Source organism: Rhynchophorus ferrugineus, unplaced genomic scaffold (assembly GCF_030347505.1).
Source record: "Rhynchophorus ferrugineus isolate W39M unplaced genomic scaffold, kcgeb_rfMv2 rfM3, whole genome shotgun sequence".
NCBI classification, from domain to species: domain Eukaryota; kingdom Metazoa; phylum Arthropoda; class Insecta; order Coleoptera; family Curculionidae; genus Rhynchophorus; species Rhynchophorus ferrugineus.
Genome location: NW_027472582.1, coordinates 22,549,729 through 22,571,080, shown reverse-complemented (window position 1 = coordinate 22,571,080; position 21,352 = coordinate 22,549,729). Strand labels below are relative to the sequence as shown.

At 28.9% G+C, this 21,352-nt stretch overlaps 5 protein-coding genes across 22 annotated transcripts; 2 read left to right on the top strand and 3 right to left on the bottom strand.

The window, feature by feature from the left end:
• Positions 1–2,206: 2,206 nt before the first annotated feature.
• LOC143192808 (mitochondrial potassium channel) lies at positions 2,207–3,478 on the bottom strand. Its single transcript, XM_076398497.1, has 3 exons — positions 3,144–3,478; positions 2,934–3,089; positions 2,207–2,854 (listed from the first exon to the last, which is right to left on the bottom strand). The coding sequence occupies exons 1-3, from the start codon at positions 3,369–3,371 to the stop codon at positions 2,360–2,362; spliced, it is 879 nt and encodes a 292-aa protein (XP_076254612.1). The 5' UTR covers positions 3,372–3,478; the 3' UTR covers positions 2,207–2,359.
• Positions 3,479–3,986: 508 nt separating this feature from the next.
• On the top strand, positions 3,987–6,713 carry LOC143192810 (uncharacterized). Of its 13 annotated transcripts, none has more exons than XM_076398509.1 (6): positions 3,994–4,176; positions 4,228–4,314; positions 4,374–4,501; positions 4,728–4,930; positions 4,984–6,114; positions 6,393–6,713. In XM_076398509.1, the coding sequence occupies exons 2-4, from the start codon at positions 4,302–4,304 to the stop codon at positions 4,830–4,832; spliced, it is 246 nt and encodes an 81-aa protein (XP_076254624.1). In that variant the 5' UTR covers positions 3,994–4,176; positions 4,228–4,301; the 3' UTR covers positions 4,833–4,930; positions 4,984–6,114; positions 6,393–6,713. The 13 variants fall into 12 exon arrangements, with proteins under 13 accessions (XP_076254618.1, XP_076254614.1, XP_076254625.1 ...); XM_076398513.1 differs by having other exon boundaries at positions 4,374–4,533; XM_076398499.1 differs by having other exon boundaries at positions 3,993–4,176; positions 4,374–4,533; positions 4,728–6,114.
• sno (Protein strawberry notch) lies at positions 6,581–17,099 on the bottom strand. Of its 5 annotated transcripts, none has more exons than XM_076398484.1 (27): positions 16,996–17,099; positions 16,149–16,279; positions 15,909–16,097; positions 15,400–15,594; positions 14,744–14,865; positions 14,554–14,689; positions 14,269–14,469; positions 13,832–14,013; positions 13,226–13,454; positions 12,950–13,168; positions 12,665–12,875; positions 12,433–12,611; positions 12,228–12,374; positions 11,983–12,154; positions 11,793–11,917; positions 11,542–11,730; positions 11,186–11,357; positions 10,941–11,126; positions 10,730–10,858; positions 10,601–10,673; positions 10,130–10,263; positions 9,993–10,057; positions 8,815–9,011; positions 8,579–8,752; positions 8,379–8,502; positions 8,174–8,320; positions 6,581–7,477 (listed from the first exon to the last, which is right to left on the bottom strand). In XM_076398484.1, the coding sequence occupies exons 2-27, from the start codon at positions 16,216–16,218 to the stop codon at positions 7,392–7,394; spliced, it is 4,053 nt and encodes a 1,350-aa protein (XP_076254599.1). In that variant the 5' UTR covers positions 16,219–16,279; positions 16,996–17,099; the 3' UTR covers positions 6,581–7,391. The 5 variants fall into 5 exon arrangements, with proteins under 5 accessions (XP_076254599.1, XP_076254598.1, XP_076254600.1 ...); XM_076398483.1 differs by having other exon boundaries at positions 16,149–16,230; positions 16,996–17,087; XM_076398485.1 differs by having other exon boundaries at positions 16,149–16,322; positions 16,996–17,042.
• Positions 17,100–17,489: 390 nt separating this feature from the next.
• Positions 17,490–19,894, top strand: LOC143192800 (leucine-rich repeat-containing protein 47). Of its 2 annotated transcripts, none has more exons than XM_076398479.1 (4): positions 17,490–18,497; positions 18,597–19,015; positions 19,074–19,343; positions 19,432–19,894. In XM_076398479.1, exons 1-4 carry the CDS (start codon positions 17,885–17,887, stop codon positions 19,663–19,665), a joined length of 1,536 nt encoding a protein of 511 aa, XP_076254594.1. In that variant the 5' UTR covers positions 17,490–17,884; the 3' UTR covers positions 19,666–19,894. The 2 variants fall into 2 exon arrangements, with proteins under 2 accessions (XP_076254594.1, XP_076254595.1); XM_076398480.1 differs by having other exon boundaries at positions 17,491–18,497; positions 19,074–19,301.
• Positions 19,889–21,046, bottom strand: Pis (Phosphatidylinositol synthase). Its single transcript, XM_076398481.1, has 5 exons — positions 20,884–21,046; positions 20,710–20,830; positions 20,446–20,613; positions 20,235–20,392; positions 19,889–20,184 (listed from the first exon to the last, which is right to left on the bottom strand). The coding sequence occupies exons 1-5, from the start codon at positions 20,939–20,941 to the stop codon at positions 20,036–20,038; spliced, it is 654 nt and encodes a 217-aa protein (XP_076254596.1). The 5' UTR covers positions 20,942–21,046; the 3' UTR covers positions 19,889–20,035.
• Positions 21,047–21,352: the final 306 nt, after the last annotated feature.

The following is a 21,352-nucleotide window of genomic DNA, read 5'->3' as shown; positions in this document are numbered from 1 at the left end:
TCGATATAACGGAGGAAAAAAATATCGTTATTTTTTTTTGCAATAAGTATAAAAAATATCGATATCTTACAAAAAATTATATCGATATTTTTGAGAAAAAATAAAAATAGTAAAATATTAACCTAAAAAATATATTTTTTTCTAAATCTCTTAAAGAGTAACGATAATAATATATATTAAAGATATATATTTGATTAAGTACCAAAAGATATATATCGATATTTTTCCTGCATCCATAAGTATAGTATACGTAATTAAGGAACATTTTATTTTTATTTAAAGAAAGATAAAGAATACCAAAGAACTAATTGATGTCAGTTTCGTGAATCACTGACATTTTTAAGAACGACTTATTTATTGACTTGAACTAGCGTAATTACTGAATTAAACAAGTAATTTAACACTAACATCTAACTACATTCCATTATTATTAATATTGGACATTGCCACAGCTATGCTGAAAAAACACTTTACTAACAAATACATTGAATGGGTCAAATTCAGATTAATAATGAGGGAACAAATCACTTTAAACTTATGTACCAAAACTATAGATGATCTTGAGAATTAAATCCGAAGTCTAATTGATAATTGAATAAGTTCAGTCAGTAAATAAGTTCGGTACGTTGACTAAAAGCAGTTACTAAAATGGCAGTTGAAGAAAATAAATACAGTTCTGCAATATTCCTGGACGTCTCACAGGTATTTGAACGGTTATGGCCTTTACGCATTATTCATAAGACGAGCAGATATTTATCGTTAAACTATTCTTATTTGCTGAAGTCAAATCTTTTCGAAGAAAAATTTGAGAATTTCGCAAGAAGGGTCATTCTTTTAAACGTATTTGGATGGACTTGTGCATGATAGGGTCTTGGACTCCTATATTTGTTCTACCATGCTGATATTCCAACAACAAAATCAACAACCTTTTGAAAAATTCCGACGATGCAGTAATTATTAAATAGGTATATATTTGCCTCGAGCTACACAAAAAATAAAACTGACTGTCCATAAGATCCACAGATGAGCTAAACATTACAAAAATACAGCTTAATAGTCTTAAAAAATGTGTGCATATCAATTTTGCGTTGCGGCGAAATGGCAAAAACCTAATTAAATTACTTAAGGGATGCCCGATTCTTGCTGATTTCGCTTTAAAACTTAAAATAAGTTTACTAAATCACAACAATCCGGAAACAATATAGCTACTGAACAGAGTGCAAAAAACCAAACAATACGAACTTGAACAACAACGAACATCTACTACTATACACAACTACGAACTATATTGTAGTTATTTCTTCATCAAAATAATGAGACTTTTTCACATAACATGGCTTATCGACGACTTTTTCATGAAATATCAATCATTACAATCTCATTAACCGTCCCCTTTAGCAGTGGCAGCCCTAGCAAAAATTGTTGGTAGTGCGAAATCTCAAAGCAGTCTTGTACTTGGGAGCCGCCACCTGTCAAGTTTCGGTTAATTTCGACGGCCTTTACTGATTGTATCTGGGATGGCCGCATCACTTACAACGCCCCAAAGCTGCCACTATCAATTTAAAAAATTGCTTTAAAAGGCATTCTAGAAATGGTACTTTCGAGTTTTAGAGGCTGGAAAAATGTTAATATAAATGCACACCTTGGGCAATCAAATTTATAACAATCCGTCATTAATTGTTTTATTTAATTTTTAATCGTCTGATTTCTATGCATGTGTGAAACAATATATAATATATCCAAAATAACAGTGAACTCAAAGTCATCTCAATTTAAGACGTAAAAACGTCGCAATGTTGCCGAATTTAATTTTGACTTTTGGTTTTTCTATATTACAACATTCTAATGCAAGTAAAATAATGAAACAAAAATGTTATAAAATATTATTTATTTTAACATTATAGCCCAATGTTCACTGCTACTTTGGATAGACCTAGCTACTAAACAGCGCGCAGGAAAACCAAACGATATTAACTTTTATATTGTATAACTATTACTCTCAACTTTAGCTCAAGTAGTCTAATTTATTTTTAATTTAAAAAATAAATACTGATGTATTATTTATCACACATTTGTCTTGCTTGTGTATTGATACAACAACAACAAAACAATAGTGATACATTATTTAAAAGTATTCATACTATTTTTTTATTATAGTACATTTTTCAGTAAATTATTCATATACACTTTTAGAGAAGAAAAAACATTAACTTTTTATCATTTATTTTTAATCATTTATACATATAATACATATATATATTACCACTAAATTCATCTTATATCACAATATGTAAATGCATTATATGAACAATATATCATTTAAAAATTAATTTTATCACAAAATTATATAGCAATATAACTATACAGAAAAAGCTTTACTTAATACTACTATAAGCCACATGCCGAATATTGTTGTACCTATATATACATATTTTGGGTTAATGTTCGACTTATTGATATATTCTGCAATATCATCTTTATTAATAGAACTTTCACTAATTTTCTTTGAAATATTATTTAAAATATCACTATTATACAAAATATTTTCATTCATTCTACTAGTATTTTGTAACAATTTATTAATAGACTCATCATTTGTAACAGGTATACTCAGCGTACTCAATCTCTCATCTATTATGTTTTTTAATTGTTGCTTTTTTAATGTAGAATAAACAAATGCTAAAAAGGATCCAGTTACACTTAGAACTATACCAAAATATTTTGTATATTCCATTTGTGCTCTCTGCTTTTCATGTGAGTCTCTAATGGAATCACTAAAAGCTGTAAATAATTCACGTTCTGTTTGATCATAATCCTGAAATGTCTTGGATATAGATTTTTCAAGTTTTAAGACCTAAAATATATTAAAATAATTATGTAAATTTATATAATATATATGTGATATATAAATTATATAATTAAAGAGTGCCCACTTCAGTTTCTTTTTTCATTAAATCCAAAAATTTTTCCAAATCATCTTGTCTTTTAATTTTGTGAATTTCATCCTGTAATTCCATAGATTTTATCCTTATATCACTTAGCTGTCTTCCAACTTCCCTTCTCTTTTCTTGAATTTGTAATAATTGGCTCTACATTATAATTTAATAATGAAGTTACTACAATTATTGTAGTAAGATATTTACCTGTAGGGCAGTAACCTGCTCTTGTGATAGATTAACTTTATCTAAACCAGTTATTCTCATATACCAGTTATTAAAATCGCTAAGTTTTTGACTTACAATTTTAATTTGATTTTCTTTAGCAGCTTGAATATGAGGAGCAGCTTCAGCAATAGTCTTAGTTATTGACCTTTTCAGAGCTTCTAACGTCTGATTATTTACTATTTGTCTCAAAGTGTACGTGAAATGCATGTTCGGATTAGTCAAATATATATCTATTATTAATTTAATAATTTTAATTAAATCATAAAAGTAACATAGGGTTAATTAACACATCTTCTTCTTGTCTAAAAATATACTAAAGTAGTCATAGAAAAAGTACAAAAGGAGACGAAAGAAAAAGATGACAGTTTAGGTTAGGGGTGGGTATGCAGAAACAAACCCTTAGGATTACCAGCCACCGGGAAAAATACCAATTTTGTGATATATCGATATTTTAAAAATATATCGATATATATAAATATAAAAAAAAAGTATATCGATTTTCATATCTTAAAAATATATATATATAGAGGGAAAAAAATATCCATAATTTTTGAATACATAAATTTTTACATACTTTTACTTTACTTATAAACCTTTACTTTTTATTAAGTATTAAAATTTTCATCTTAAATGATTACATGTTCAAATTAAATGCCTATTTAAAAGGTTTATTATTAAATGTTTTTTTATGATGTTTAAGAAATATATTTATTTTTTTTTTAAATTTCGAAAAATATTGACTTAAAATTAAATTGATATGTCGACCAAAAAAATCGATATTTATCTATCGATATTTTTCGGCATCCTTAGTCTAGGGTCGCCGAAATATATCGAATATTTTTTTGTACATACACACTTAAAGAATATTTCGATATTTTTAAAAAATTGAGATACATCGAATTTTTTTTTAATATTGATAGTTAAAAGTCGTTTTTCCCAGAATTTTTTTTAGTAACTTTTATATAAAATATTTTAATTTTGAATATAAATTTTAACAATGCTTTTTATTTCTGTAATAATTGCAGGTTCGAATCCCGCAGGATACTGATGTTTCTGATTGTAGATTTTCTAGGCAACAATTAAAATCATCCGATAAGGCTAGGTACAAAATGAGACGCAGGTTGGTGATGTGACGCAATGAGGGTCTCAGGCAAGTGTATGCGGGATAAAACTCTGGCAGTAACCGAAACTGTGCAAATACGATTGCAGTTCTCGCTCGCAATAAAGCTGTATACAGTAGTAGGCTTGGTACAATATCAATTGATATTGCACTAATAACGACTGAACTGGAATTTAGTTCTGAATCTGATTCGGAAGACGAATTCGAATATGAAATGGTAATGTTTATCTCCCAGATGACTAGTAAAAGGTAACTGAGAAGTTGTATTTAAAAAGAAGAAAGACTCACGGAGAATTTACTTTAGTTAAATAATTTAGTGAAGAATTTTAATAAAAGAATTTAATCCTTATGTAATCTACATGACTTGTATCATACAAAACTTGTCCATTCCACACAGATTCGATTAATTCTTCTTCAATTTTTAATACTCACTGTAATTTTAGACGACAACCTGCGACAAGAACACTGCGTTCCACAGGATCACGTTAGCCAAAACCGCACCACGGAATGCTGCGAAGCTATATTGCGCGGTAGCTATCGTTCTTTAAACACAAAATTTCACCGTGACTCACTTTGCGTCACCTCACCAAGCTGCGACCCATTTTGCGCTTGGCCTAAGGGATAACTATCCCACTCATCTGCCTGGGTAAGGCCGGATGTCTCCTGAGAGGTATTTAAGTTACTTAATGTCGATGACAGTGGTTTTAGGAGCCTTTTAGAGACTTAAGACCTACAGGACTTGTATCATATAAATATTGTCGAATCCGCACAGCTTGATAAATTCTTCTTCTATTTTTAAACTGACGTGACTTTAGGCGAAAAACTGCTACAAGAACACTGCGTTCCGCAAGATCGTATTGACCAAAACTACGTCACGGCGCGCTGCGAAGCAATATCGTTCTTTAAACTCACAAAATCTCCCCTTGACTCACGCTGCGTCTCATTTTGCGTCTGGCCTAAACAGTAGGTCAAATCTAAAAAATCCTGGTTGTTAAAAAAACTTTTAAAAAAAGTGACCTTATGTTATAACAATTGAATCTAAGCTTGTAACATATAACATATGGTAGTATAATACTTTATAGGTTGTAACGCAATGAAAACTTCCATGAAGTATGTACTATATTAGAAATTTGAAAATCTTTTCAATTTATATTGTAATGTTTTCTGTAACAAATTGCCAAAATATTTACCTAATATTAATAATTTCTAATAGTAATATTAATTATTTATTATAGAAAAATTAATATACTGGTCCAAAAATGTAAAATGAGTAGCCTATGAATTTTTCTTTAATCTCTGATAATGTCATATAAATATAGTGTCAAAATATTGTAAAAATTTTAAAGTTTTGAATCTAACATAAATTTTCATTTGAAAAAATATTAAGGGACTCATGGGTCTTTAAAATGTTACGAAGTATATTTAGTTTAATACAGAGAATTATAGATTCAGATAAAAAATACAATAACACAAAATCAAAAGCTGTCATTTACTGTTTTACAAATCCAAATAATACGATCAATATGGACCTAGAAATAGACGGAAAAACAAAGAAATCATTGAAAAATATTCAATACAACGGGACTAAACCAATAGAAAAAGGAGAAAACTCATTTCAAATTAAAACAGATCAAGGTGACACTGTAACTTGTAAATATCAAGGGGATATTAACATTAAACCTAAAGGTAATGTAGAAGGTGAAAAGCTTACATTGTCAAATAGTATTGAACAGGTCAGTGCAAATAAAGCAGAAAATACCATAAAAGATGTAAGTGCTGAAGACATTGTTGCACATTTTCCAAAGAAAAGGATTGAAGTACATTCAAAAGGTATATTTTCTTTGATATAAAGATAAATAAGCTAATAAATACAATTACGATTCTAATAAAATAAAATTCCTAATATTTAATATAGTTTAGCTCATTTTAATTTGAAATTAATGTTGTGATATGTTAACCAGAGTATTTTTGTTTTGGCATTACTGTTTTATTTTAATGGCTATTTTTGTATAAATTTTAGAGGTATATACACTTTCTCTAAACTAATTTCTACTTGTTAATGAAACAGTTACTAAACTACTAAAACTTAAAATATTAACATTTTTTAGAAAAAGATCAGGTTGCATCCCTTCTAGAACAAATTCAAAAAATGAAAACCGGTTTGGAGCGACTTCAAGAAATTGCTTTGCAATTCAATTGTTCGGAAAGCTTTGGTGAAGATATTAACCTTTTAGTCTCCAATGCCAAGAACTCATTACACAGGAGTGGAAAAGAAAATAATATTTTTCCAAAATCATAGCTTAGTTCCAAAACAGCAGTGTGAAAGTATTGTGAGCTAACGTCCTTATTAAAATTTTTTGTGATTATTCATTTATGAATTTAGAGTGAGGAATGTGGAAGATTTTTGTAAATAAAAGTACTTTTTTAGATTTTCCTTTTTTTCTAAACATAAAAGTTTTTAAAAATTTACATTGTTTTTTATTACAATATTAAAATAAAAAACAAATTTAATGTTAAAAGGAACATTTTCAAATTATATGTATGAAATGTAAAACGGTTGCTGCTACAATTATGGGGTCTTCGCGTAAATATTATTGCACTATACAATTTAATACATACTATTTGAAAATGGCCTTAAAACTAAACGGAAATAAAATCGAGTTTTTTGTATCCCAAGGATCAACAAATTAGACAAAAAGAATAAATTAAAAACTGAAACTAATTAAAAAACTATTACTAGGTATAAATTACATTGGTATATTCTAAAATACATTTCTAGTATGTTCACTGTGTTTTTTTGCATTCTGCCAAGAATCAATATCTTAAAAATCTACTGATCCCTAACAAAACATGACAGTCTGTTTTTAACTCAAAGGAAAGCACACATTTTTTCTTGTGAGAAAACCCATATACTCCAGAGTTAATAACCAGACTGTAAATAAAACTGAAATATTTTAGTTACGTTTGCTCACAATGTCCTCTAATTCTAGTTCTTTACAGTCAATTTTTTGTCACTCGATAGCAAAATGTGCTTTTAAAATACTTTGTTGCCCTGTAATAGTTACAAAATAAAACTGAAATCCTACGTTGACTCAGTCTATTAGGTTTTAAAATATCTTTTCCTCCACTTTTTCAGCATCAGATGATAAAGCTTCAATGAGCGCCTCCACACAGTTTTTAGGTATGACTGTACCTAAAAAAATATTAAAAATATGAACATATATTATATTTTCAAATTAAAAAGACATACAAAATAGATTTAAACAGAAGTTACATCTATATACAATTTTACCTAACGCATTGGCATGTAAAACCATGATTTGTTGAGTTAACACTCACACTAAAAATATTAAGAATAATATCATTAGTTCGAACTAATCAAAATCAAGAGGTCTATAGGCATCTTTTACATGAGAATTGTTTCAGTTGCAGAAAAATAAAGTTTTTGTTGCATTATGTTACAATGAAATAATGCATAGATTCTAAACCAAGTAAAGCCACTAAACCGCATACATCAACAGCATTGGTAAAATTAAAGATCCACTATTCAAAGATTCTGTCATTTACTCGCTTAAACCAAACCTTATGGAAGATCATTTTTAAATTGAAGTAATTGACTTATACAATCTGAAATACATATGTAACAGTGTAAGAGATTCTACCAATCCATTGCATTTAGTAGGCCTATCAGATTATCAGTTATTTTATTTGATTTGGCATGATAATTCTGAGCAATGCTTTTTTGAAGAATATTGTGATGAATAATATCGATTTTTCGTCCACTCAAAAGGCAACGTTTTTCTAACATGAAATTCTAATGCAATACAGAAGGAATGTAGAAATTTTCAAAAAATCTTTAAATGTGATCATATACGAATAATATTCTTACCAACTACTTTCAAATCTTCAAGTGTTCGTAGCCTAATAACTTGCATTTTGTTCTGAGCACCACCTTTAGCTGCTAACACGCCCTCAACTCTGCTCCAAACAGATAAGACACTACCACTAACCACGTGATATGTTCGCCGTCTTAAACCTATAAAGCAATCACTCAGAAATTCAATTAAAACAAATTAAATGTAACATTTACATACCAACTTCACAATCTTGACCTCCTGTTGCATTTCGACAATTTCCGCGCCAATAGGCATGTGAACAGGTATTAACAGATGAATCATACTGCTCCGTCCAAGACTTTTCTGCATCCGCAGAATCGACCTAAAAAATCAGTATTACTGTTAATGAAAAAAATTATAATTAATAGTAATTTAAAGTTTCATCAAACCATAGATACCTTTTTATATTTTTTTTCTAGCTCAGCTAAACTTTCTTGTCTAAATTGAAGTCCTGTATTAGGACGATATACCGAATACATTTGATCCTTCTTACTTTCTGATTTCTTTTTATTTCCACCGGCGCCCGCATCTACTTCGATAGCTAAAATGGCAGTATGTTTTCCATTTCTTGCCTACAATAATATTATATTAAAACATAGGAAAGGTATCACCATTATCATTTGAAAGAACTTACTTGATGCGATACCCAAAAACCTTCATGTTCTCCATTTAAATAAGAGAATTTCTCTAAAGCTTCAGGCCAAGACATACCCCTTTCAACATGAACTGTATGCAATTCAGTTGGGGCTGTACCTGTTGCGTGTTTTCTTAGGAATGTTACTACTTTAACACGTTTCACTACCTCTCCGCCCGCTCCTAAATCTAAAATGCCTAGAAAAGGTCGATCATAATGTTAATATAGAATTTAATACGGTAATGCTATTGTCATATTCCAATTGTTGGTTTTGGTCATAGCAATAGCAAAATTGGTTGGACTGGTTAATAGCAAAGAACGGTCTGGGAGGTCAAAAAAGTTCGAAGACGATAGATCATAAGGCTTATTAGGCAAAAACTCAAGTTAAACTCTCAGCGAATTTTCAGATCGCTTGGCAATTGATAAGTCAATGGATTTATTGAAATTCCATTTCAAAGTTTCGTTTTGCGGTCTTATAGCTTGCCAGGCAAAAATAAATAGTTTTCTGTGCTGTATTGTAACCCAAGATAAAAGATTGCTCTATGACAATCCCAAGCGCAAAGTCATGGGGCAGTTAGGAACCATTCACATTGTCATAGAAGCAGTATATTCATGGCCATAAAGTCTTGTGGTGGATATGGTGATATCAGCAAGGTGTAGTGTATTAGGAGCTGCTAAAACCGAATGAAACTGTTACAATAGATGTCTACTGATCTTGACTTAACTTGAACAAACTGAATTATGCACTGTTGCAAAGACCAGCAATAGCGAGTAACAGACGCAATGTCATCCTCTTGCATGACAAGGATACCCTATTGTACCTCGAATGGGAAGTTTTGTCGCACTCAAATATAGTCACCAGACAGAGCGCTTTCTCATTACCACTTGTTGAGATTGATACAAAATTATTTGGCACAATCTAGCCATCACTTGTGAGACCTATGCCACACACACCTAGTTGATTCTGAAATGCTAAAGAAATCAAAACCGACATTGTTCTATTGATACCCTGAGATTATAAAAATAAACGCTAAGAACTTTATGAAATAATGACAAATATTTTGTTTCAACTGTGTTCCAAATTCAATATCTATTCAAGCGAAAAAGGGATCGAATAAGAATTATTGAACTTAATATTAATAAAATAATAATAACATTTAAAAAAAATAATGATTTACCTAAATCAAATCGTCCAGTTCTTTTGGCTTGAGTAATGATAGCCGCCAAGGTATCTGTAAAATACCTAAAATAGGTTATATTAATAACATGTCCAGACTTTTTTCTTTAAATTCAATTATAATACAGCAATACTTACTTAAACAATCTATTTTGCAATTCCACCGGCATACCTAAGATACGATTAAGGAACTTTGACATATTATTATAGTCTTTATCGAGAGACAATACACCCGGCATATTTTCGCTATTCACTATAAGCCCTACGCCAACCTAAAAAAAATATATATTATAGCATTTAAGGAAATAGGATATTGTTAAATAAAATGTACTATATTATTGGATTATAAGTAGTTGTTAAAAATTCTCTTAAAAAAAACCGATTAAAAGGAAATTTCAAAGATAATATAAGAAAAAACCAAATAAATAATCTTAAATATTTTTGACAGCAGAAAATATAAATAATAATAAAAATAAATACTAGTAATATCAACCAATGAGAGATGGTTTTTATGACATTTAACTCTTATACCTTCTTTAAAATACCAGCAAATATAAATATTGTCGAAACCTTTTTGAATACATTATTAAAATATTTAGATATATTTACCAAAGCACCAGCGACATCTTTAAAGAAGTCTCCTTTATAATCTTTAGGCGGTGAAACTATCGGTGCCTCATATCTACAAAATGAAACGGTAAAACAATTCTTTAAAATATAAGATTTAAAAAGTTATACCCCATGATAGCTTTCATTGTTGCTTCTAATGCTGTTCGTCCATATTTATTATCAATATTGAATTGACTAAGATCTCTAGTTTCTGTTGCTCTTCTGTCACCATGAGTTAATGCCCCAAGACTCTCTAATCTAAAACGATTATAACAATTAATTTTTTTTTATGGAAACATCTAAAGTATATTAAAAACAATATCTACATTAAAATACTTACCTTTTAGCAACAATGGAAGCAAATCTTCTTTCACCAGCCAGATCAGAAATTAGAAAAATGTATTCAGGGGCATTTACTTGATTACTCCTGTGTGTTCGACCGAATTGCTGGATAGCTCTATCAGCAGACCATGGTAATTCTAAAGTGATATGAACCCTCCTTCTTTGATTTTTTGCACGTCGATCACTACAAATTATCCAAATTGTTAGCAAGTAACCATAATTAATTTGTCCTTGTTTATTTACCTCTGCAAAGATATACCACTCGAAGCGGCTTCAGAAATAATAGCAACATCTTTTTCGCCATCCATAAATCTTTGTTTTTCTGTTAAATTCAATGTTTCTAAGGGTACGTCAATTTCAGACCTACTCTCATATTGAATACCATCTTCAGTTTGTACAACTCTTCCTTTTCTACCTAAAATTATTTAAAAAAAAAATATTATTTTTAAAGATTGGATAATTTATTAACAAAGCATCTGAATAATAATTATTAAAAGTTGGTTTTATTAATAAAAAAAGTGATTATATTTTTTAAATATTTTAAATAAAGAATAAGAACTCTAAAAACTAATCAATAACTAAAAACAAATAGGGCAAACCTGTCATTTCAGCAACATTTTCTGGGCCACCCAGTTCATCTATGAGTTGATCTAATGTATTTGGTGGTAATTTTTCCCCTAATCTTTCAATTGCAACTAATAATTCATCTTTCATGCTACAAGCTCTTTCTATAGCATCCATTGGCGGTGCAGATGTTTTGATATCTGTTGTACCTCCATTAGCTTTAGCTATAATGAACAATTTATGTTATAGTTGACTATATATAAACATATCATGTAATTTCAAATACCTTTATTGGTTTTTTGTGACAACATTAATGACAGTTTATCTTGGGTGGATTGTCGTTTTTTGGGGGACTTTTTCTGTTTTTTGCCTTTCTTTTTATTCCGACTCCACGGGTCATTATCAGAATCACTAAAATCAATAAACCGGGTAATTTTCTCAATCAATTTTTGGACAAAATAACTATATAGTAATACCTGTCTGAATTAAATGGGTTAAAATCGCTTGAAACATTAGAATCGCTATGCTCTTCAGATATTTCACTTTCATTGTCCGACATCTGAAAATCTGAATCGCTCTTTTCACTGTTATCACTATCTGATGTGGACCATTTATTCCTTTTAACAGCTCTTGCTGCTGCTTGTCTTACTGAAAAGCAATACATTTAAATAATATGTTATATGAGATATAACACTTAAAGAGTACAATATGAGGAACTTACTAGGCTTCCTTTTTTGTGCAGAACTGCTTTCTTCAGAGTTACCATTCATTGATTTTTTAGAAGCATCTCCTCCTATGCCCAATAATTTATGAATTCTATTTCTATCAGGTGCTGGGAAATGTTTTTCCACCAAAGTCTGGAAAACACCTAAAAGGGCATTAAATATAAAAATAAAAAATATAGTTTTAGGAGAAATATACAACACCTTTAGCTGTTGACACAAAATCTGTAAGTTCTCCATCATCTCTCTCCAATTGTTCAAGAGTTCGTGCTTCGCCAGTACTCTGTAAACCAATAACAACACACTTGCCCATTTTAATAGCCTCGTGTGCAACTGCTACAGCATGTGGTACTTTTGCAGCAATACATAAATATTTAAAAAATCTATAATAATTTAATATAGTTGCATTGAAGTTTCATAATTGGTTCTATTTTACCTCTGATGTGCGGACCAAAATTGTCCCCACATAGTTTTTCTCATTCGATTTTCAGCATCAACTAATTCAGCTGCTTCATGAAATTTCTGCATTGCTTCAACCCACAATCTTACACTAGCATCATAAACTTTCTCAAAGTCTTTTGATAGCGGTACTTCCTCGATTTTAAAAGCAACACCGTGAAAACTCAATTGCCTTGCAATATACATTCCTATATACATGAAATAAATATTTATATCATTAATAAAATCTGAACCTAGTAATATTAGATAAATTTAATCCAACCTCGTAGTTTCATATCCATAGCAACAATTTCCATAGCTCCTACACCTCGTTTTTCGACAGCAGATATGAAATCCGCAAATTCTTTGAATGGCGTTCCTTCACCCCATAAACCTAATCGTACCATATAGGCCATATTACGAGGTTCTGATGCACCTGTAGCTGAAGCATATACAACTCTAGCTTTAGGTAATTTATTCTGAAGTTCCAACACAGTCAATCCTTAAAAATAATATATTTTGATTTAAAGGAATGAAAACATTAACTTATCATAAATACCAGTTTTTGTAGGTTTGGATGAACCTACTGGGCAAAGATTTTTAGCCCTATGACACTCATCAAAAACAATCAAGCCATCAAAATCTTGACCACACCACTGCAGGAGTTGTTTTAGACGCGACTTGTATTTGCCGCCAGCTGAATTACTCTCGCCAATCAATGCGGAATAAGTACTGAATATCACTCCTTTTTTAACATTATTATTTGTAGCTGAAGAAATTTTCGCATACTGAAAACATAAGATTTAGAATTTCATACTTTAAAACATAAATATTGGTAAGATATATTAGGATTAGAAATTACTTTTTATAATTTTCGTTTGAACAAGCCCTTATAGAAAAAAATGTTTAATTTCTGATTCATTTCATAGAAAATGATTCGCTTATAGTCTTTTCCTGTCTTTCTAGTAATATAGTCAATGTTACGTCAATAGAATATTTCAAAACGATGTAATAATCATGCCATGCTACATGGACAAAGTTGATGCAAGGGATGTCATAACATTAAAATTATTAATCGAAGTACTAATAACAAAATTCCTGATCCTAATAATCACAATGCTTAACAAGTTTAAATAAAATTGCTTTTTTGAGGTATATTACCTACCTTGAATTTATTTAATGGATGTACTTCTATTTTACCCGCTCCGATATCACGTAGATCCCTTTCTGCATCATACTTAAGATCATTCGAAACGGAAACCCAAATCGCTCGTTTTCTGCCCTTCAAATAGTTTTCAAAAATAATACCCGCAATGGTCCTACCTTTACCAACTCCAGCACCATCGCCTAATAAAATATAGAATGCAATTCCTTATATAAAGAAATATTAATTATTTCAGTAAAATCCATAAATTTTAATTACAATTGTAGGAAGTTCATACTACCCAACACACAAAACTCAAAGAATGTGGGCCCTGAAGCTTACAAAAACATTTATTTTGCATTTCAATTGAGCCTAAATTATATTGGTAATAAATAGTTCAGACCGTAATTCAAACAAAATGCTTCTATATTTATTTACACATATATTAATATAAGTACCTATTAAGAATCCTGCTCTACTACCATCTGGTAAAATATGTTCATGGGCTTGAGATGTATATGTTATACTTTCCAATTGTAATGCAGATAAAGCTCCTGTTCGAACTGTTTCATCAGGTATTGATAATTTATACCAAACATCAACAGGAGCTACCGAAGATAAAGAAGCAGTCTCAACTACAGGATCAGGATGTTTTTTACCTAAAATAATTAATTAATAATAAAACCATATTAGATTAACAGTCAAATATAGTTCCTCATTTAAGGCAATGTATATTATTATACCTAATTTTAATTTTGATGGCATGTAATCAGCATATGTTTCTGCGACACCTAATTCCTCATCATCTACTTCTTCTTCCTCCTGATGATGATGGAGAGGTTTATTATCCATTTGATTCATCCACATTTGTTGAACAGCCTAGTAAAAATTATTATTTAACTTAAATTATTAAAAGCTTAAATATGAGTATACTTTATTGCTGAGAGTTGTACTCCAAGGTGACATAGGTCCAGCATTGTACAACATAGTTGACAAATTTTGAAGAAATGGATTTCCATATGGATTGGCACCCATTCCATATGCAGCCATTTCCACTGAAAAATAATATAAATATATCATCAAATACAACAGTTATAATCATACAAGACACCATAAATCAAGAGAAATACTTCCCTTCAAATAAATCATGCTGTCAGAAAAAAATAAATAGTATCCTAGAAGTTATACACATAAATAGCATTTCAATTAAATGTATAACAACCAAGATTGTAAATGAAACTAGGCAATATATATATATATTGCCTAGATTTTAATTCATGCTGTGTGATATAGTTGTATGTAGATATTTATCTATGTATATATGAGAAATAATGCATTAAAAATATAATTTTCAAATATATATAAATAGAAAGAAAATAAATAAAAACAGCTAAATACTATTAAAAAGGCATAAGCACAAAGAAGTAAAACTAGTTGCTACATTATCAATTTATATTGTTACTTCTTCATACTAATATAAACCAGTTCAAGCATCTACATGTTAAAGTGCAACTATGGCATTGTTTCAAGTTTCCAAAATGTGTTGTGATACTCCCTGGCTAACAAAATGCAACATGGTCTGCACTTACTCTGCTGCAAAAACTGAGCAGCATTAAAGGCAGCTGCAGAGGCGGACGCGGCTGAAGAACCCCCCGCGCCTCCTTGAGGCGTCGTCCCAAACATATTTGCCATAGGACCATTGGTGAGACTACTCAACATTGAGGCCATTGCGGCCAAGTTACTCATGCTCGAAGTATTCCCGGGGCCTCCATATGGTGACCCCACTATGTAACAATTAATTATATAAAACTTTAATATCATTAGTAATTAACAGAGATAAAATAACTAATTTATTTTATTATTCAAACATTACATTTCCCAGAAACACCTTTAATAACTTTAAATCTAATTCGCTTATGAATCAAATATCTGTTATCAATAAAATAATTTTTATAGGGTATTCTTAGTTATTAGTTTTTCATCACAAAACAATAAGTTAAAATTTCTAACCAAATTATATATTCTGAAAATCATATATTCCCCACATATAATTTACAAATTAACATGTGTGTTTTTATTAAAAATTAAAGTTACTTACTAGGTTGTCTCATCATATCATAATGACTTGGGTGTATATTCATATTCATTCCTGTCATCATTTTATTATTTGCACCAAGTGGACCCATCATTCCCATTTTGAGATCGGGTTTTATATCTTTTTCTTGTTTTAGTTTGATATCTCTATTCTCCCCAATGGTAGCAGCAGTAGCTAAATCTTTACCACCACCTAAGAACCAAGCGTATAATATAACAATATAATTGTAAAAAGAAAGTTTACCTGGAACCTCAATTTTATCAGGATCCTCATCATCATCAAAATCACTTCCTGAAAGCTCTTCTTCAGCCATGATTTTTTTTGACTATTTAAACAAGCCGAAAATAGTATTTGAATGGAAATAATTAATTACTCTGTAAAAAAATTAGTTGATGCTTTGTTATCTCTACATAAGCACTAAAATAAAATGCCCCTGATTAAATTGTTTCTTTATCATGCAATTATTAAAAACTGTAAATAGCATAAAAATATAGAATACTTATTCTGAAGGAAGTTACTATTTATGATTTTTAAAATAAGTAGTGCTATAAACGTTTAGGACTAAACATACTGTAAGACCAGATTAAATTTATTCAACAGTACTATAAGTTTGATAATATTAAAATATTAATTATCTTAAGATTTTTTGTTTAACGCAAGTATGGCGTAAACCAACGCCCCAGTATTCCAATTAATACATTATCAATATTCTATGGTTATTTTTATAACATTACATATAATAAAATGTTGAAAATATTAGATCAAACTTTGTTTTTTTTTTGTATTTTTTGGTTATGAATTTTTAAACAAGTTTAATAAAAGAAAAAAAATAAAAAGCTAAAAATCAATGATATGAATAAGCTATAGCATTGAAGAAGCTTTTACTAATAAGCAAATAAAGAAGATATATCTGATATAACTGCAAAAATAAACAGATTAAAGAAGCGAAAAGAACGAATGGGAAAAAATGACATTACCATTTTTTTCGGACAACTATATTTCATGCAAAAACAATTTAAAGCTCATTCAAAATAAAAAAAATAAATAGTTTATTATGCAAACTTCACATTAAAATTGACTGACAACTTACAACTTTCTTAGATTGCGGCATATTCTAATTTCAATTGGAAAACACAGTATAGATCTTTACAAAACACGCCAAAACGCCATTTGATTACCCATAATTCAAAATACAGTGTTGTCAAATTGAATTAAAAGTTTATAATTGTAATTGAAACTAAAAACTATATTATGAGAACAGTTATTGTAACGTTTTGCTTAGACTTTCTAGGTTATATATCTTAAAAATTTTAAAATTATTCAACTTGGTAAAATATTTTACAATGATATATTAATAAGCTTTAATAACTTTCTCTAGGAAAACGACGTGCATATGACAACATAGCTACGTAGCTACCAACATTGATTTCTAGGGACAAAAGAAGAAACGACACCAAAAAGTTAGGGTTAGTTTTAATTAATATAGTTAAGATACTAGCCACTAGAGGGCCTATTAAAAATATTTGGTTTTTTTGTTTTTCTTACAGTGGCTGCATCGATCTTAAGTCATATGAACTACTGATCAATACTAAATTCATTGACGAACTATATCATAGAGAAATCCGAATTTGTTGTTTGTGGAAGTTTAAAGCTTTTATGACATTTTTAGACCATACATTTATAATATAATTAAGATTATTATAATCCATATTCCAAAATATTTTTCTTTTTAAGTATTTTGGGTTCAAGTGAGATGTTCTAATATGTCGTATGTTAATGGAAGATGAAGATACCCCTAAAATTAATTTCCATGAGTAGTCTTTATTTAGAGTTTTTGGTATCGGCAGATGTTTAAAATAATAGTGAATAAATATTTATTACTTTTTCATATATTATTCGGTTTATCTAATCATCCGTTCGAAAAACATTGTGAAATAGAACCAATAAAATAAATAATATTGTCATATAACCTATTAATAATGTGGCCTGAAATTGAAGCTGCGAAAAAAGAACATCGGAGAGAATTGAGCTTAAGTGGCAGTGAAATTAGTAAAAGAATTGACGATAGTGGTTTAGATATTACACTTTTCAGTTTATCGGAATTGAATTACCTCAGTCTAACAGATACAAATGTCCATAAAATTCCAAGTGAAATTTTAAAATTAAACAATCTCCAAACATTAATTTTACATTCTAATAAGATTAAATATTGCGACCAAAATATATTTAAATTACCAAAGCTGAAAGTTCTTGATTTATCTAGAAATTTACTTACATCTTTACCGGACAATATTACTACACTATTGCAAATTGTCTCATTAAACTTGTCTTATAATAAATTGGATGCATTCTCGATATTATCAAATTGCACTAAGTTAGCTGTCTTAGATTTGTCAAATAACAATTTGAAATTGTTTCCAAATGTCTGTTTCGATTATATGATCAGCTTGAGTGAGATTAAGTTACACGGTAATAAAATTGAAGAAATTCCAACAAATATAGATAACCTTCCATCTTTGAAAACAATAGATCTCAGTGAAAATTGCATTAAAGTATTACCTGGAGAATTGGCAGATTGTCACAAATTGAAAGGTAATTTTTTATACTTAAAATTATTAATTCCATTAACATAAACATGATTCATCTAATAGAAACAATAATTATTACTAATATAAAAGTTTTGTATTTTAGAAATAAATTTAAAATCAAATCCCATAATTGATAGAAGATTAAAAAAACTAATTGAACAATGTAGAACTAAGCAAATAGTTGATTATGTTAAGCAGCATTGTCAAAAAAGTGAGAGGAGGCTACATGAAAATAAAAATTTACAACATAAAGCTCAGGGGAATATGGATATAAAGAAAGCATACGAAGAAGATTTATTTAAATACAACATACATATAAAACCTTCAAATGAGAATATCAAAATTATCATTCATGATTCGGTGAAACTTGTTAGAGAACATATCACATGTTGTATAATAAATAAAATTGCATTCACAGAAGATCTTTTTAAAAAATTTATACAACTTCAAAACAGGTTGCATGATAAAGTATGTGATAAAAGAAATATAGCTACAATTGCAACTCATGATCTTAAAAAAATGGTATTACAATTTTTATGTGGTTTTTTTTTTACTGAAAAACTAACTTATTCTCTTTCAGGGTGTTGGAATTGTGAAGTATACTACATTTCCACCTGATGAGTTGAAAATCAAACCCCTACATAGATCTTCGGAGATGAGTGGAATTGAATTAGTAACAAAACTGCAATCTGAAGCAAATAATCTTAGAAAAGAAAAAAAAAGGAATACATATTCAGGAATTCATAAATACTTGTATATGGTTGAAGGCGCAGTTCTTTATCCATGTCTGCTAAATAAAGATGACAATGTAATATCCTTTCCACCAATAACAAACTCTGATATTACAAAAGTATTACAGGTTCGTCATCGATCGATGGACGAACCTATTACTATATATTTTTATTTAACTTTGTACTTTTACTGTGATTATTTTATAGATAGATGTCTCTAGCACAGATATATTATTAGAAGTAACTAGTAAACTGTCCCAAAAAACTTGTAACAATGTTGCAGAAGAAGTTTTGAAAGAGATAGTGTATCTATTTGAAAAGGACCTTGAAATTCAACAAGTTAAAATTTTTGATAATGAGGAGAAACTTAAGATGATTTTTCCATCTAGAAGTGATTTAAATTTTAATCCTGAGAGTTCTATAAAAATCATTAGAGAATGAAATGTTATAATTTATTTGTAATTTTATTTAAATATATTACTTATAAATAATTAAATTATATTATTAACAATTGACACTATTTCAAACTTTCAAAGAAAGTTATGTGCCTTAAACATTATTCATGTAAACCTTAAAGGATTTTTAAAATTATCTTTGATATTTAATTCACAAATTATATTATTAAAATGATTGTTGTATTACATAATAAAAATAAAGCAACTAGTGACAATAACACATTTTATTTGGTTATTAATATTGAGACAATCTAATTCATTTATTATTTTAAATACATAGATAAGCATTTTTTGAGTTTACTAACATATATTTTCTATGATCTTTGGAATTATACTTACATTTAGTAAATATATGCTTATTCAGCTTTCTTGAACATCTCTTTACGCTCATTTACGTCCACTATGGCTAAATTTTTTGCTGCTACTGTACAGTGCAACAATGAAATAAAAGTTTTTGCCAACATAATTGGTGCTGTTACATACAACACAATTTTGAACCCAATCACTAAAAAGCTTTGTTGATTTATTAAAATTAACAACAAGAAAATAAGCTACCTGTTGGTGCAAAATATAACAAATAAAGGGCTATAAAAAAACTTTCATTTCCAGCACACATAACAAACAATACTATTTTGTTAGTGTAGTATATGTTCATTATAGGATTCTCTGACATATCTATAAACTTATGACTTTTTTTACCCTGAACAACTGTTCTGCAAAAAATAAATGTATATATATATATATTTTACTAAAATATTTTTCTTACGAGTGCAAATACAGCCAATGGCTAGAAATATCAATAGATATTGATAACAGAAAGAGGAACATATATTTTGGATATAAATGGGCAAGTACAATTGTAAGACCCATAGTGCCACATCGGTCAGTTAATTGGTCTAACATTGCTCCAAACTTGGTACTTTGATTGAAATACCTAAAATATAAATTTATTAAATATATATATATATATATATATATATATATATATATATATATATATATATATATATATATATATATATAAAATTACCTTGCAGCATATCCATCAAATGCATCCAATAATGCTGAAATTACATAGCATACTATTGCTATTGTATAGTTTGTAGGCATAAAATAAAACGAAATGATAGCCATGATAATTCTACAATATCCTAAAATATATTAAAATAAATAAAATATAATTATAATAAAATAAATTATTTGCCTATAAGATTTGGCACAAAAACAAAAATATTCTCAAAGTCTTCTGCATTCGAAGTCATTTTTAAAATTATTTCACAAAATTTAAGTTTATTAAAGAATACTGCTTTAATTGGTAAATCCTTAAAACTGCAATATATTGATATGTACAGACAAGGTAAAATTAATGCGATAAATGACAGAACCGATACAGGGTGTATTATATTTAAAAAGATAAAACATAATTAAGCATGCTAAAGTAAAATATAGAGAATAAATTATTATTTTAAATGAGTTTCACTTTATTATGATACATCAATGTTTAATTTTAGAATTTGATTCAAAATATTGTCCCATTGTATATTTGGTCATCCATAAATAGAAAACATTGTCATATGTTGAATATACATTCTAAAATGATTTATAAGTGTTATATTATAATTTATTCTAAAATGAACGATTGTGTATTACAATAATTATATTGATTCCAGATA